Source organism: Sinohyriopsis cumingii, chromosome 5 (genome assembly GCF_028554795.1).
Source record: "Sinohyriopsis cumingii isolate HCF-2022 chromosome 5, ASM2855479v2, whole genome shotgun sequence".
NCBI lineage: Eukaryota > Metazoa > Mollusca > Bivalvia > Unionida > Unionidae > Sinohyriopsis > Sinohyriopsis cumingii.
In genome coordinates, this window is record NC_142965.1 from 75,572,580 (window position 1) to 75,587,394 (window position 14,815).

General features: G+C 36.4%; 1 protein-coding gene across 1 annotated transcript; it reads right to left on the bottom strand.

Moving 5' to 3' along the window:
* Nucleotides 1–4,049: 4,049 nt before the first annotated feature.
* Nucleotides 4,050–14,606, bottom strand: LOC149799474 (uncharacterized). Its single transcript, XM_089958843.1, has 5 exons — nucleotides 14,471–14,606; nucleotides 9,933–11,113; nucleotides 9,348–9,378; nucleotides 8,367–8,480; nucleotides 4,050–7,249 (listed from the first exon to the last, which is right to left on the bottom strand). The coding sequence occupies exons 2-5, from the start codon at nucleotides 10,839–10,841 to the stop codon at nucleotides 6,810–6,812; spliced, it is 1,494 nt and encodes a 497-aa protein (XP_089814969.1). The 5' UTR covers nucleotides 10,842–11,113; nucleotides 14,471–14,606; the 3' UTR covers nucleotides 4,050–6,809.
* Between the last annotated feature and the right edge of the window lie 209 nt (nucleotides 14,607–14,815).

The following is a 14,815-nucleotide window of genomic DNA, read 5'->3' on the forward strand; positions in this document are numbered from 1 at the left end:
GGTGGGACATCATGCTACATGTCTGCAGCATGATGCCCCAGTGCTAGACGTCACTATAAACTGCCACATTGTAGACATCGTAGCGATATAACTGAAAAACTGTTAAAGCTACGTTAAAAATCAAAATCACATCACATCACATCTTCTTTCATGCACCTTGACAGCTACATATACTCTCCCACTGTTCGTATGCTACTAATGATGCTCTCACGTTCACTACTACTCTTGCAGATCTCACTTTTGATGCTGCTGCTGCTTCTACTACTACTACATTAATTTTTATTCTATCCTCTGTTCTATCTTCTGCATAGCCCGCTACTTCTCATACCACTACTACTACGACGACGACGACAACTAAAACGACCATTTATGTTGCTACATCTACTTTTCTTACTCCACGTACTACAACCAACTATCATTACTAATACTACTACTGTTTTCAGCAAAACTATTACTACTTTATCTTAATCTACTATCTGTACTGTTCAATTGGTACGTAGATACGTACATACGATATGCTTGTTCCTGAAAGATTTGTTTTTCTTTTGGAACATGGGCGCCTGCATGATTTGTTGCACAGAGAGAGAGAGAGAAGTCAGTCACGGCTGGGAGAGTAAGTTGCGTAAATCCGTGCGTAAGCGTGGGAAATTGCATTTGCGGTATGATTTCCGGGGGGGGGGGGGGGGTCTTGACCTATGCTGCGGGCGCCCATGTTTCTGAAATATATGTACCTAATACCATCTGTATTATCCTCATCATCTTATCCCCACACCACTTGCCGGGTTCTGGATGTAGCGTAGGCCCAATACACCCTCAGGCATATCGTACATGGCAACTAATAAAAGCACGAGACGTAGTGTCTTCATCGGTTGGCGTGCTAGACACGTGACAAGACGGATGGCGGTTCGAATACAGCGATTATATCAACTTAGGTCGACTACCATGTTGTGTCTCCGGTCAAGGCACGTGAATCCCATTGCCTCGGCAAGAAATAACCTATTTGTGTTGCTGTGTCGGGAAACGAAAACATAAACTATATTAAATTGACAGTATCGGAACTGGTTATGCAACTCAACGCTGACGCTATTCATGCTGATATCAACAGATCAAAGGAGACCGTTTGTACCCAATAACATTATGACTAATACTATAATAGTTGATTGATATGTTTACAGTTTAAATTGCAAAACTTCAATATGCATGGAGAATCACCTGTAAATTGACGGGATCATTGCTTTAGTTCTCTAATTTCGGCTTAATTACCAGAACGTCTTGGAAAGAGAGCCAACAACGATCAGCACCGAAAATATTTGGTTGACTGTGGGCGAATTGCACAATATCTAATACCATATGTTATTTACCTTGCATGAAAAATAAATCATTTCAACATTTTAATGTATTAGTTTTGGTATCTAAGACGTAAACATCTGCATACTTAACTAAGTTCCTGCGATTTGTTGCGATACTCAATACAATTTCTCACTTACACCTGGATGCGATGGATGACAGAATCTTGCTAGAGCAAATAGCCTCACAGATTTCGAAGGACTGCTATGAAACTTGACACATATGATGATTATAAGCTGCACATGCGCATATATACCAATTGATCAATCATTACACTTACTCGGTTCTGGTATAATAAGAAACTGGAATGCATCAGGGAGATAAAAAATATATCACAAGAGTGGTGAGATTTTAGTAGTGTCAGTAGTTTGGAGATATCACCACTGGTAGTTTGTTTTCTCCCCAGAGTAATATTAGTCAATCGCGTTAAACGTGTGTCATTCATTCGTTCGTTCGTTCGTTCGTTCGTTCGTTCGTTCGTTCATTCATTCATTCTTCTTCTTCTTCCCTCCATATCTTTCTGAACAAACCGTATATAAAATAGGTCAAGTTTAAGATCTGATTGGTGTGATAAAATCGGGAGATGTTAGAAACAAATGATGGGAAGGTGTCAGTAAACGATGATTAAAATCAAGCTTCAAAGCCCTGTAAATATATTTAATATGTCAGCTTACATGAATTTTTGACATGAATTGTGCAATTATCCATAGACAGAAACCGTCTTATCATAACATCATCTTTTCATTATCCTTCAAAGTCTCCTCTTGACAAAATTAATCACGCACTACGAAAGATAAACGTTCTCGGTTACTAATATCGATTCAGCAATGATTGGTGAAACATCATCATTAAGGTATCCTAAACACATCACTAATATAAGAAAATGTGGTCATTAGTCTATGTTACTCACCACACTCACATATAAATATGGTCCATGGTCAATGGGTTATGCTATTCACCACACTCACATAAAAATACGGTCAATGGTCAATGGGCTATGCTACTCACCACACTCACATATATATGCTAAACACCCCACTATCATAACATAATTTGGTCATTAGTCTATCTTACTTCACTCACATACAAACTTGGTCAGTATACTGTTCTACGCACCACACTCAAACCAATTGGTTATTGAACTATGCTAAATACGGTCAATAGTCAATGCGTTATACTACTCACCACATTCACATACAAGCTTTGGTCATTGGGCTACGCTACTCACCACACACATAAAACGTTGATCGTTGGGCTATGCTACTCGCAACATTCACATAACAAACTTTGGTCATTGGGCTATGCTACTCACCACAATCACATACAATATTTGATATTTGGGCTATGCTACTCACCACACTCACATAAACATTTGAGCATTGGCTATGCAACTCGCCACATTCAGACAAAAACTGTGTCATTGGGCTACGCTACTCACCACATACATACGAAATTTGGTCATTGTGCTATGCTACTCGACACGTTTGCATACGAATTTGGTCATTTGGCTATGCTACTCACCAGATTCACATACGAAATTTGGTCATTGGGCTATGCTACTCACAACACTCACGTACAATATTTGATCATTGAGCTATGCTACTCACCACACACATACAATATTTGGTCATTGAGCTATGCTACTCACCACACACATACTAAATTGGGTCATTAGGCTATGCTACTCGACACATTCACATACAAAATTTGGTCATTGGGCTACGCTACTCACCACCCTCACATACAATATTTGGCACTGGGCTATGCTACTCACCACACTCACATACAGTATTTGGCATTGGGCTATGTTACTCATCACACTCACATACAGTTTTTGGCATTGGGTTGTGCTGCTCACCATACTCAGCTATATGTCGAAAAACAGAACAAACAAAGAGTGGGTGAATGTTGATTGCAAACCGATATTAAGATTTTTGTAAAAATTTAGTTGAAGCGACTATTACCAAACTAGATTCGCAGCTTGTCAGTACCAGATCACGTTTTAATGAGAAGACAACGAACTATATATTCAAAGCCATAAGAGGTAAGGAATAGCGGTGTCATATCTGTGTTGCTAACATCACTGGAAGAAACATGGGAAACATTAATGGAAATGAAAAGTTTCCAAAATCAAATATATCAGAAAATCTAGTTTGTAAAGAAACCACCCTCCTACCAGCCTGTGGTGTCAGAATAATTGCCACTAGAGTGCTCAGTTCATAAAATGCACACATGTTGAAAAGTGCTATTTCTCGTTTCCAGGAAATGACGTTGTGTCTGCACAAAATCCTTCAATACAAAACACCACCCTCACAATAGCATACGTTAGCACTGATCTGAATGTAAAATCTTTGAATATAAATTTACTTGAATAACCTTTTAACCCCATAATAAAGAGATGTGAAGGCTAGAACTTCCTAATGAAAACACTTCAATTTATTGAATACAGAATAAAGTGTGTCTGTAAACAGGATTCAGTATATACTTTCCTTATTATAGTTGTGCCATAGGACTGCTTTATTCAACGAGATCAAGAATTATTGTTAGGAAAACACTGCCATACCACCTGACTACGGCAAGTTTTGCGACGAAAATTAAACTCTACGTAAACCTTCGGGATTCATCCTTCTGTCTTCGAGTACAACAGGGAAGTCAGACTGCATAACTAAACACCAGTCGTGTAAGAATGCTCAAGAGTGTGATTATTACGACAAGACGCTTTATTTCAATTACTTCGGCAAGACGTATAGTCAAGCATCACTCAGTTAAACAATCAATCAATGAACTAATACGCACAAATGAATCTGTAATCTCCGAAAATGTATCCATAATTATATGAACAACGCAATAGAACATTTATATTTTCTTTTTCGTCTGAAGATGTAGTTTACTTGTGTAGATTTTTTTTTTTTATATATGTCTCTGGCTTCTTAAACTGCAACGTTTAATATACATGTAATCCTGCCTAAGCGCTGGAGTTTGGTTCTGGAGTAATTCTTATAGTGAAAAGCGTGAAACAGAAAAGAAAGACATATTCTTAGATCTTATAAACGTTACGTTAAAACGGAAATTAATGAGATTATTACTTTAATGAAGTCCATGGATGACGTCATAGTAAACCAAATATTTGAACGTACAGATAATTGGGTACTAAATCGTATTACTAAAGTATGAATATATTTTAAAACTTGACACTTATACACTCTGACCAAACACTTCTCGAACATTTAAATGCAGAAATATATTACTGATGACGTTATTGCATAATATTATCAATTTCAGTATTATGAAAATAATATAAAATATTGTTTTAAGATCAAATTGTAGTTGCATATGCGATTCAGTATAATAGCACGCAATATTTTAGGTTAAACAAACGTATGGCATATGTGATTCAACATAATAACATGCACTATTTCTGGTTAAACACACATATGGTATATTCGATTCAAATTAATAGCATGCAATATTTCCGTTGAAACAAACATGAAGTTATTCAGTTCATAAGATATAAATGTGCTGGTATCTACATCCTTTGGCTGTCAGTAAAAATAATATTCAAAACAACTACTTAAATAAAAGTATGCATTCCAATTCGAATATTAATATAACCCTGTACGATTAGGTTAATTTGGCAATACATTATACAGTGATAAAAAAAATATCCTGTATAACGGGTTATTTTTCGTGACTGAAAAGTTGTATACAATGACAAAAAACTGGATACGATTAATTTAATTTTTCTGTTGCTTATTTTTTTACTGGCTAAGGATTCCTCCAATGAGTGATAGCGACGGATGCAAATGTTTACGTGTTTACATTTAAAGTGAAGATAAGACATGTAAATATTGAGACAAAATAGTCACGAGTATATATAACCCATTATAAGGTATCTTATACATTATTGGACTTAATAAGACATGAGGTGGAACAATTTAAATATGGGGTGAACACAATTTTGCTCGCCCTATTGCTAAATCCAACTGAACTCCATGTACTGACGCCATGCGAATGATTTATACAAAAATCAATCTTAACATTTAACAGACTGTACAAAAACAAAATATGAAGCTCTTGCACTAAATTCTGAATTCACTGTTTTTCCACACAATAAAGACAATGTAAATGAGATCGTCGAAACATGCGAAAATTATCAAAGATAAACATGCAGTAAATAGGCCATATTTCATGGGGTTACAAATAATTTAGGAAAACGTATAGCATTCTCCCTTGCCATCCTCCGCAATCGCCTCCAACGAAACAAAGCAAAAAGAAAACACAAATTCAGAAATAAAAAACAACAAAAGCTAACAAAAGAACGTGATTAAAATCATTTAAAGCTACAATGCAACTTCATCCATAAGGATGACTATAATTCTTCATCTTTTAGAAACTTTAGCTTTAAAAAATCTGTTATGCGTACTGTATCCAGAAATTTTCTTGTTTTATCGGCACAGTGGAACAAATATAAAATGAAAAGCTTACTGCCAGGACATAAAATATTGCAGAATATTCAATATAGAAAACCTGTGCACATAACAACAATATTTAAATTCGCACAAAGATGCATTGACTATTATATATATATATATATATATATATATATATATATATATATATATATATATATATATATATATATATACAGAAATGCATTCGAACGGCTTCCTATTAGGTCGATGATGTTCCCTTTTATGTATCTGTATGAATAGTAAGAAATGTATTGAACTTAACGGCTCTAATTGTTCCGTGCCGTGTAAGTGTACATCTTACAGAGCCCCGTGAAATGGGATGCGCTTTCTATTCTGGGTAATGAACTGTATGTAAGTTTATATCCTATAGATATAACGGCTCTTATTGTTCCGTGCCGTGTAAGTGTACATCTTACAGAGCCCCATGAAATGGGATGCGCTTTCTATTCTCTGTAATCAACTCCGTGTAAGTTTATATCCTATAGAGCCCCATGAAATGGGATTCACTTTCTATTCTGGGTATTCAACTCCGTTCAAGTTTATATCCTATAGAGCCCCATGAAATGGGATTCGCTTTCTATGCTGGGTATTCAACTCCGTGTAAGTTTATATCTTATAGAGCCCCAAGAAATGGGATTCGCTTTCTATTCAACTCCATGTAAGTTTATATCTTACAGAGCCCCATGAAATGGGATTCGCTTTCTATTCTTGGTAATCAACCCCGTGTAAGTTTATATCCTACAGAGCCCCATGAAATGGGATTCGCTTTCTTTTCTGGGTATTCAACTCCGTGTAAGTTTATATCTTACAGAGCCCCAAGAAATGGGATTCGCTTTCTATTATTGGTATTCAACTCCGTGTAAGTTTATATCCTAGAAGCCCCGAGAAATGGGATTCGCTTTCTATTCAACTCCATGTAAGTTTATATCTTTTAGAGCCCCATGAAATGGGATTCGCTTTACTATTCTGGGTATTCAACTCCGTATAAGTTTATATCTTGTAGAACCCTATGTAATGGGATTCGCTTTCCTGATGGATAAAGCCATATCCAGATATACCGAGGTATACGTTGTCGTTTTCCTTAAGGTGAACAATTCGTCCAAAGTAATTATTCTGCTGGACTCTATTATCTGTGGAATAATACATCTGACTTATTTTAGAAATATCTTTTACACCTTCTCCCCCGTGCTGACAACTGTAAAGAATTACTTTTAGTGGGATGGGATGCGTACTAAATGATGGTGTGTTCATACTGTCAGATATAGAACTCTTTAGGGTATTTGTATGCTGAATCATGGTGTATACGAAGTACATGCCGGTCGATTTGACTTTGATCGAGGCCCCGTCCGCATTCACTTCACCCCAAAGCCCTTGAACCTCCCTCTGTGAAGCGCTCTGCCAACCAACGAAATGAGTTGATTCAATGCCTTCTGAAATCAAAAAGATATTGAAGTGCTAAAATTCTACAAGAAAATTATCGTATTTTATTTCTAATATTCTTCCGTCTTATACAATAGTTTGAAATATACCATTTAGTTTAACAAGTTCACCAGTGACTTTCAGTAAAGTAATGTTTAGTGTGAACACAGACAGAAAGAGATAATGGTGGCATGTGTATGTTTGAAGCAATTTACCTGAATACGTATGGTTTCAGTAATTTTATCTATTCTCTTGTGTGGAGTCAAGTTTTTCAATTACACTGATAGAAATCTAGGATGTGATATCTGTCCTTTAATTGTTGGAATATGGGCATTAATTCTCACTAACGTGTAATACAAAATGTACAATCAGGTAATTAAAAATATTACGACAAAATTCATTCAAAGAAAGAATATTAGCATTTGTGACGTTGGAAATACTGCCCGAAGATGGACACGAGAATAAACTGTTCTTTACTTCGGTTTTCATAACTGAAGAAATAAATGAATAAAACCATGTAAGAAGTAGGTGAACAATTCTTTTAGGTAAATAAAATTATTACTTCTGATACTCAAAATGAAGTAAAAGTCAAACAGCAAAACACTGAAATAGCAATAGTATTTGTTTATTGTCCCCTCCAACAGCGACAATAACAACAATGATAGCAATAATGATAGCACCAATTGATTTATTCCTACATTATACTATCAAATTTTGTTTCATCTAATTTGTCATCAGTTAATAATGTAAATCAGAGGTAAACTGACAACACTAGCATATTGTAAAATATCACTTAGATTTCACATCAGGACACTTGTATAAGGGACAATGTGTAAGTAGTGGAGAGAGAGAGAGAGAGAGAGAGAGAGAGAGAGAGAGAGAGAGAGAGAGTTGTTGTTGTTGTTGGGTTTAACGCCATTTTTCAGCACACGATAGGCTATACATGGCGGCCAGTATTAATCGTGGAGGAAGAACCCGGGAAATCCCCGGAAATAACCACCGACCCTCGAGAAGCTACTGGCAAGCTTTCTCACATATCCACACTTGTATACGGGCCAATGTGTAAGTAGTAGTAGTAGTAGTAGTAGTAGTAGAGAGAGAGAGAGAGAGAGAGAGAGAGAGACTTACTTTTGACGAAGTCAGTGGAAACATTAATGAGCCCGTTTCTTCGACTTTTTAAATGTACAGCCGGCCTAGGTTCACTCCCGTTACTTATCCAAGGGCCAGAACTAGATATGCTACCTGTAAATTGATAAAGGTTCAGTAAGTTGAAAGAGCGAAACGGTGATCGATATCAATTACTAACATAAAAACTTCGGATTTTATACAGAATTGCAGATTTAGCTGCAAAACAAAAAAGAATTTATCATTTTGTCCCTATATAACTGCGATTGGAACGGCGGAAGCTCAGTTGATAATAACGTCGGACGGATACCGTCTGTCCTCGCTTATAAGTCGATTCAAGCTGCAAAAACAAAATTCTGACCTGCCGTAGCATAATGCCGCTGCAGGTCAGGGTATATTTTGCTGATTACTCCTATCAAACTGCACAGGACCACATCTGCCAGCGCATTATGCAACAGCAGATCTGGGTCTGTTAAGTTTGCAGTAGAACTCGACTTATAAGCAAGTATAGATCCACCAAGGCCAGCTCTAGTCGACTGTCTCTGCATTTCCATTGGAAATTGGAAAGGCACTTAGCTTCCGTTTTCACTGATCAATGACTTCATCACTTGTTGTAAATGTAAAAACACATATTTCTATGTTTTCATTTGCACGATATAATCCAACAAATGATGAACGTTCCGATAAAAACTAACCAACCAACTACTTGACAACGTCGATGGCGATTAAAGGTAAATATATTGTTGTAAGCAAAGAAAGTAGCCCATACATTGTACTTGGTATTCAATAATACTGCAACATCTTAAAACAGCTTTACATGCAATCTTTCCAGTGACATTTCCTTTAGTAATTGCAACTTTTGGCAAAGAATCAGTTCATAAAATTGTATTAGCCTATCATTCAGTAATGCGTTAAAGTTATAGTATAGTGCTTTGTGCATTTCTATATCGTTATAAATGAGAAAGAGAAAGCTGGCATACACACCTTTCGCTCTTTCAAATGCTTCCTCTGCTATCTGAAAATAGATATCAACTATGTATATCTTTTTTAACACAATTTATCATCAATATTTCATGTCGTTACAAATTTGATCTACGTAGCACATATGAAAGTCAAAAGTGGATCTGTTCAAAATTTCTATCAAATTAGTTACGTTTGTTCCCCAAAATTCAATGATACGGGTTACAAAGACGTTATTTACCGTACGTATTCATTACGGAAACATTTATCTCCATAAACTGTCTGCATGGCCGTCCTTAGGCCGATATCACCGATTTGCTCACTGGGACCCGGCGCGTGAGTAATTTTTAAAATATGTATCTAGAATGTAATTTTTAAAGCGATAGAAGAACACTTTATGCTCATTACCATATAAAACTTATAAGGCCGTTCCTGATTGCCTAATTGCCAAAATCTAAGTATATGCCAATCGTGTACTATTGTTTGGGAGTCTAAGAGAGAGAGAGAGAGAGAGAGAGAGATAGAGAGACAGACAGACAGACAGAGAAAAAGAGAGAGAGAGAGAGAGAGAGAGAGAGAGAGAGAGAGGATGGAGGATGGAGAGAGTACCTGATTTAGGATGGTCATTAATTGTCCAGGATCTGAAAAGCAGCATTTTCCATCTTCATCTTCAATGGATTCTATGACATTTCCTATCTTTTTAAAATTGGGAAACTTTTTCTTGAGGGATTCACACGTAACACAAGAAGATTCAGGTCTCTGTTGCGCGCTAGAGCTTAATAACTGTCCTGTACCAGGATTTGATTCTTTGCTACCTTGAATGTATATCAACGCGAATGTGGGAACAACTATCAGTGCTACTAGAATAATGAGATTGAAGACACACAAGACAAACACAACTCTTTTCAATAATTTGACCGAGGAACACAACTTTTGGCACTGGCTATGGTGAAATTCCGTACAGTTCCCTTGAACTTGTGCATAATCCGATCCAACTTCGCTATCGTTCGGATGCTCATTTATAGTCTCTCTTGAAAATGTGGACTGCCTCCAAAGTAATGGTTGTCTACAGTTTTCTTCGATAAATCTGTTCTGACTAAACCTCCCTGAATTATTCAACGGAAGATAAATAATTTGTCCTGGCTTCCTTTCTTGTCTTGGATCCCCATTGGTATAATCCTTTGGCTCGTATATGTCAGTCTTGTGGACATTATGTAAACTATTATTCAGCTGGTCATCTCTACTCTCAGAGTCATTGCAAGGATCATCTGCAACGTTTTCGTTTTCATTTGCTAAACAGAAGCTTACGCTTCTGCCACTTGTAATTTTGGTCTCGCTGATGTCAGAATCTGTCTCAAAGGACAACCCTGTTGTTGCCGTTTCTTGTGATATAAACGATACTTCTGATTCATGTGATTGTGTGCTGTATTGTCGTTTTCTTTTTGTTTCAGTTCTATTACAACAGCTGTCTTGCTTTCCATCGTACGGCTCTTTCTTGTTGTTTTGCTTTGAACTCATTGTGGACGAATAAAAATGGTATTCCCTCAGATTTGGTAAGCTTCTGTGTCCGCTCTAAAATGCAGTCCCCAAAAGAAGGTAGGCTCCCATTCCTGTGGTCAGTTTTAATTTGATCTTACAAGAAATAATTTTGAGATTTGTGATGTAAAGTTTATTGTTTCAGCTATTCTTATGGATGTATTCTAGCAGGTGGGTGTTTAAATTGAACATCCACGGCGTTGTTTTCAACTACACTGTTGAGTATCTTTTTCAACATCAAATTAGACCACTTGCTGTAAATGTAAAAACTCATATTTCAATGGATTTCTTGATGAGAACAAAAACTTTTATGCATGAACTATGACTGAAATTTTTAATAAAGCAAGGTAAAAAAAAAACTGGTTAGAATTAAAATGCGAGTGAAAGAAATGAAATAAGAACTAGCATGTCTCGTTAACAGCAGGCCTTTGAAAGGAAAACAGAAATGGGTTATTTCAATTTATATTTTAGCATCCCAGCCTTTGTTCTTACTCATCAAAAGGTGAACAAATACAATTCCATTACAGTTTATGGTAGACTTTTGTATCAACTGCACGAAAATTTCCACTCAAAATTAAATAAATTAGACGGCTATCCTTTGCTTGATAGTGGTAAAAAAATTAGCATTTGCTGATGTAAACATCTTAATTTATCTTCAGAGTATTTTTTTTTTTGTTCATTAACTCAGTTAGGGGCGTCATATGCAGATTACAGGGAGACGATATGCGTGAGGTTTTACGTCGTATATCAACGTTGTGGTGTTACCTTTACATACAAGGCATTTGTCACAGCCCTTAAGTGCATTCTTGTACAACGTGTGTAGACGGTGCACACGTAAATTTTAAGCAGGACTTTTCGTGATAGTAAAGGGGACAAAAACAATTTGTGTAACTAACAGAACAAAGATGAGCAAGATAGAGAGGAAGGCAGTAAAGCAGATTGTCGTGGTCGATAAAGATGCAGTAAGTGTATCCCTCGTTGAAAGCGTGTGCGATAAAAATAAAAATCGCGCGTTTCATGATTCTCTACGTGGCCCCTGCTTATATTGTCGCAGTTCGAAAATCCGGTGTGAGGCCAAGCTAAAAAAAAAAAAAAAACATACAACAGTTCCCGAGGTTCTAATATGTTGCATTCAAAGTCGTAATTTTTGCCACTAAACTACTGTGTGTTAAATACAATTTGGCTTGAGTTCGTACTTGACAGGAGATTATTAACGATTAGCATAATTAACAACTTTATTAGTTAGCAACTTAATTATATAGTGATAAGCAATGTTCGCACTTGATACACTATTGTGAATAGTCCTTTTGTAAATTTAATGGCACATATTGCCGCTTAATCCATACGTAAATTCAGTTATAAACGTAATGGGTCAAACATATACCGTTCTGCTTCACTGATTTTGAGACGCACGAATGTATATATATCTTTTCTGGCGTAGAGGGAAGCGATGATCGAATTAAATCGTGTTCTATATTTTATATCTATGAAGCAGCCTTTTAAACCAATATATATATATATATATATATATATATATATATATATATATATATATATATATATTGGAACTATGGAACGAAATAAGGTGGATCAGCTTGTGTACGGATAGATTTGAGTGAAATTTGTGGTCCACCAGCTTGCTGAAATTTTTCCCCTTTAACTGTGCACGTAACACCAACCTAATAGACCTAGGTCAACCGATGACCACGTACTGATTAGCAATAAAAGATTTGATAGCAGTGATGCCTAACCAAATGTATACAGTCTTTAAGTTTTCTTTATTCCAAACTCCCATATCTCTAGTAATCCAACTTCCCCTGCTGCGTATACTACTACTATTACTGCTACTACTACCACTAATAATACGAGTTGGAGAGGTGACGTTACTGCGGCCGGAATCAGGAAAGAAGAAAAAAGGATTGGTCAAGAAAAAGCAGGACCGGAACTCATGATCAATAACCTTGTGTCCGCAGTCAAGAGGTCTTACAATTGTGCATAATGTACAGGAATGAGGGTGAAATATTCAACGATCTGACCTGATTAGTAAATTCATTAACCTCGACCAGTGTGAGTGCCGAAATCGTCATGACAATCTAAGGCTAGTAGAATATTGCCAACCGTCAAGGAAACAGGGCTTTAATTTACCACCAATAATGACACTATCCCAAAACTGAATAACAGAGGTCAAGAACAGTATGGAAAAAACTCTTGTGGGTTTTCACGATCTGGACGGATATCATAATATAGTAAAGAAATCCGGACATTTTACTGGTAGACAAGGAAAGGAATTTGACCAACCAGTTCCAGGAGAGTCGGACCATGTCGCAAGAAGAGAACAGGAAACAATACCAAATATTTTAATCAGGCTATAGAACTCAGTAAGGACTGGTAAACGAAAACAGAGATCGTACCAATGGTGGTATGAGTTATATCACACAAAGTGTAACACAACACACACAAACTAGAAAGAACAGTAGAGGAAGAAAACGGCACTCCTCAGAACATAAAGGAAAGGGGATTTTTATATCTGAAAAAGCAGGAAGTGTGCCAGTCCCGGATGTTCCGATCCAGGATGGTAACAAACAGTCATATTATCTTTAATATTATATTATTATTATTATTATTATTATTATTACTATTGCTATTATTATTATTATTGTTGTTGTTGTTGTTGTTATTATTAGTAGTATTGTTATTATTATTATTAATTATTAGTATCGTCATATTTATATTTTATTTCTCACTTCCAACTAATTTAGTCCTTTTCCAGTTGACTTTGAACTTCGATTTCTTAGTTTCTGCATATCATGAGCCTAAACAAATTTTTGTCGGTGGATGCAGAGTTTGGAGCCAATCTAAAGCCAGTTCACAGAAAAATCAGAATTACAGGAGAAGCTAGAATTGGTGATTCCTTGGTGAATAATACGTTTTGCTCTAATACAACGAGGTTTGATCTTTTTCTTCCCGTAAATCTGAAGTTCAGAAACGAAGAAGTCGAAGAAACAATTAGAGACGAGACTCTCAATAACACAAGGCTTTTGGCACAAAGGTATGGAAAATAAATATAGCCAGTTACGTAATAAAATAATCGAATAGTCTTCAGATGGATAAATTACCGTGTAGCCATGTAAGAACCGAGAAATGTTTGTTCATACGTATTAATCGAGTAGATATCATATTTAACTACTATTTCAATATTAAAATGAATACAGTATCACCTATATTTTTCATATTTTTGTTGAACAATTAGGTGGCTCTCATCTCGAGTTATTGCGTTTGATATATTTCCTCTTTATATTAGTCAGTATTGTATTTTCATATATATTTGTTTAAACCTATTTTTGCATTATCCGCTTTCTCTGGATGGTAAATCATTGGTTCAAAACGACGACTTATTATATACATCTATCTAGCTATCTCAACATATATGAGAAAAACAAAAAAGCAAAAAGAAAATGAAACCCAAAATAATTAAGTCTTCCGCTCGTGTATGTTAGGAACATTATGCGCCTTTTTCGCCACAGCCCCTAACCACTACTGCAGCCCACCACCTGAAAGTCAAAACTAGCACATCCGTACGCTCAAGTCTCTATTTCACAGTATGTACTCACCTGGGGTATTAAAACTTCCACTGCGGTTTCTTTGTACAGCGTGGCCACTGACAACGGCTGCACTGATGGCATGATATAAAGAGCGACTTGGTAACATAGTTAAGTCAGTTTTGTTTCCAATTAAACAAGACCTTGACCTAGGTAGGTATTATGAATCATAAATATAGCATTTCGTTTTGGCTGGGGCTTTACCGAGGTAAAGTACGAGGTGTATATTTCACAGGCCGTATCAAAGTAGATCAAGCATAGTGGAGCCCACCGCTTTTCGCTTGACAGGGGGTGCAGTGGGAGAGCGCTAAATTTATTCAGATTCGTAATATCCATCTGCATTGGTTTCACTGTTGT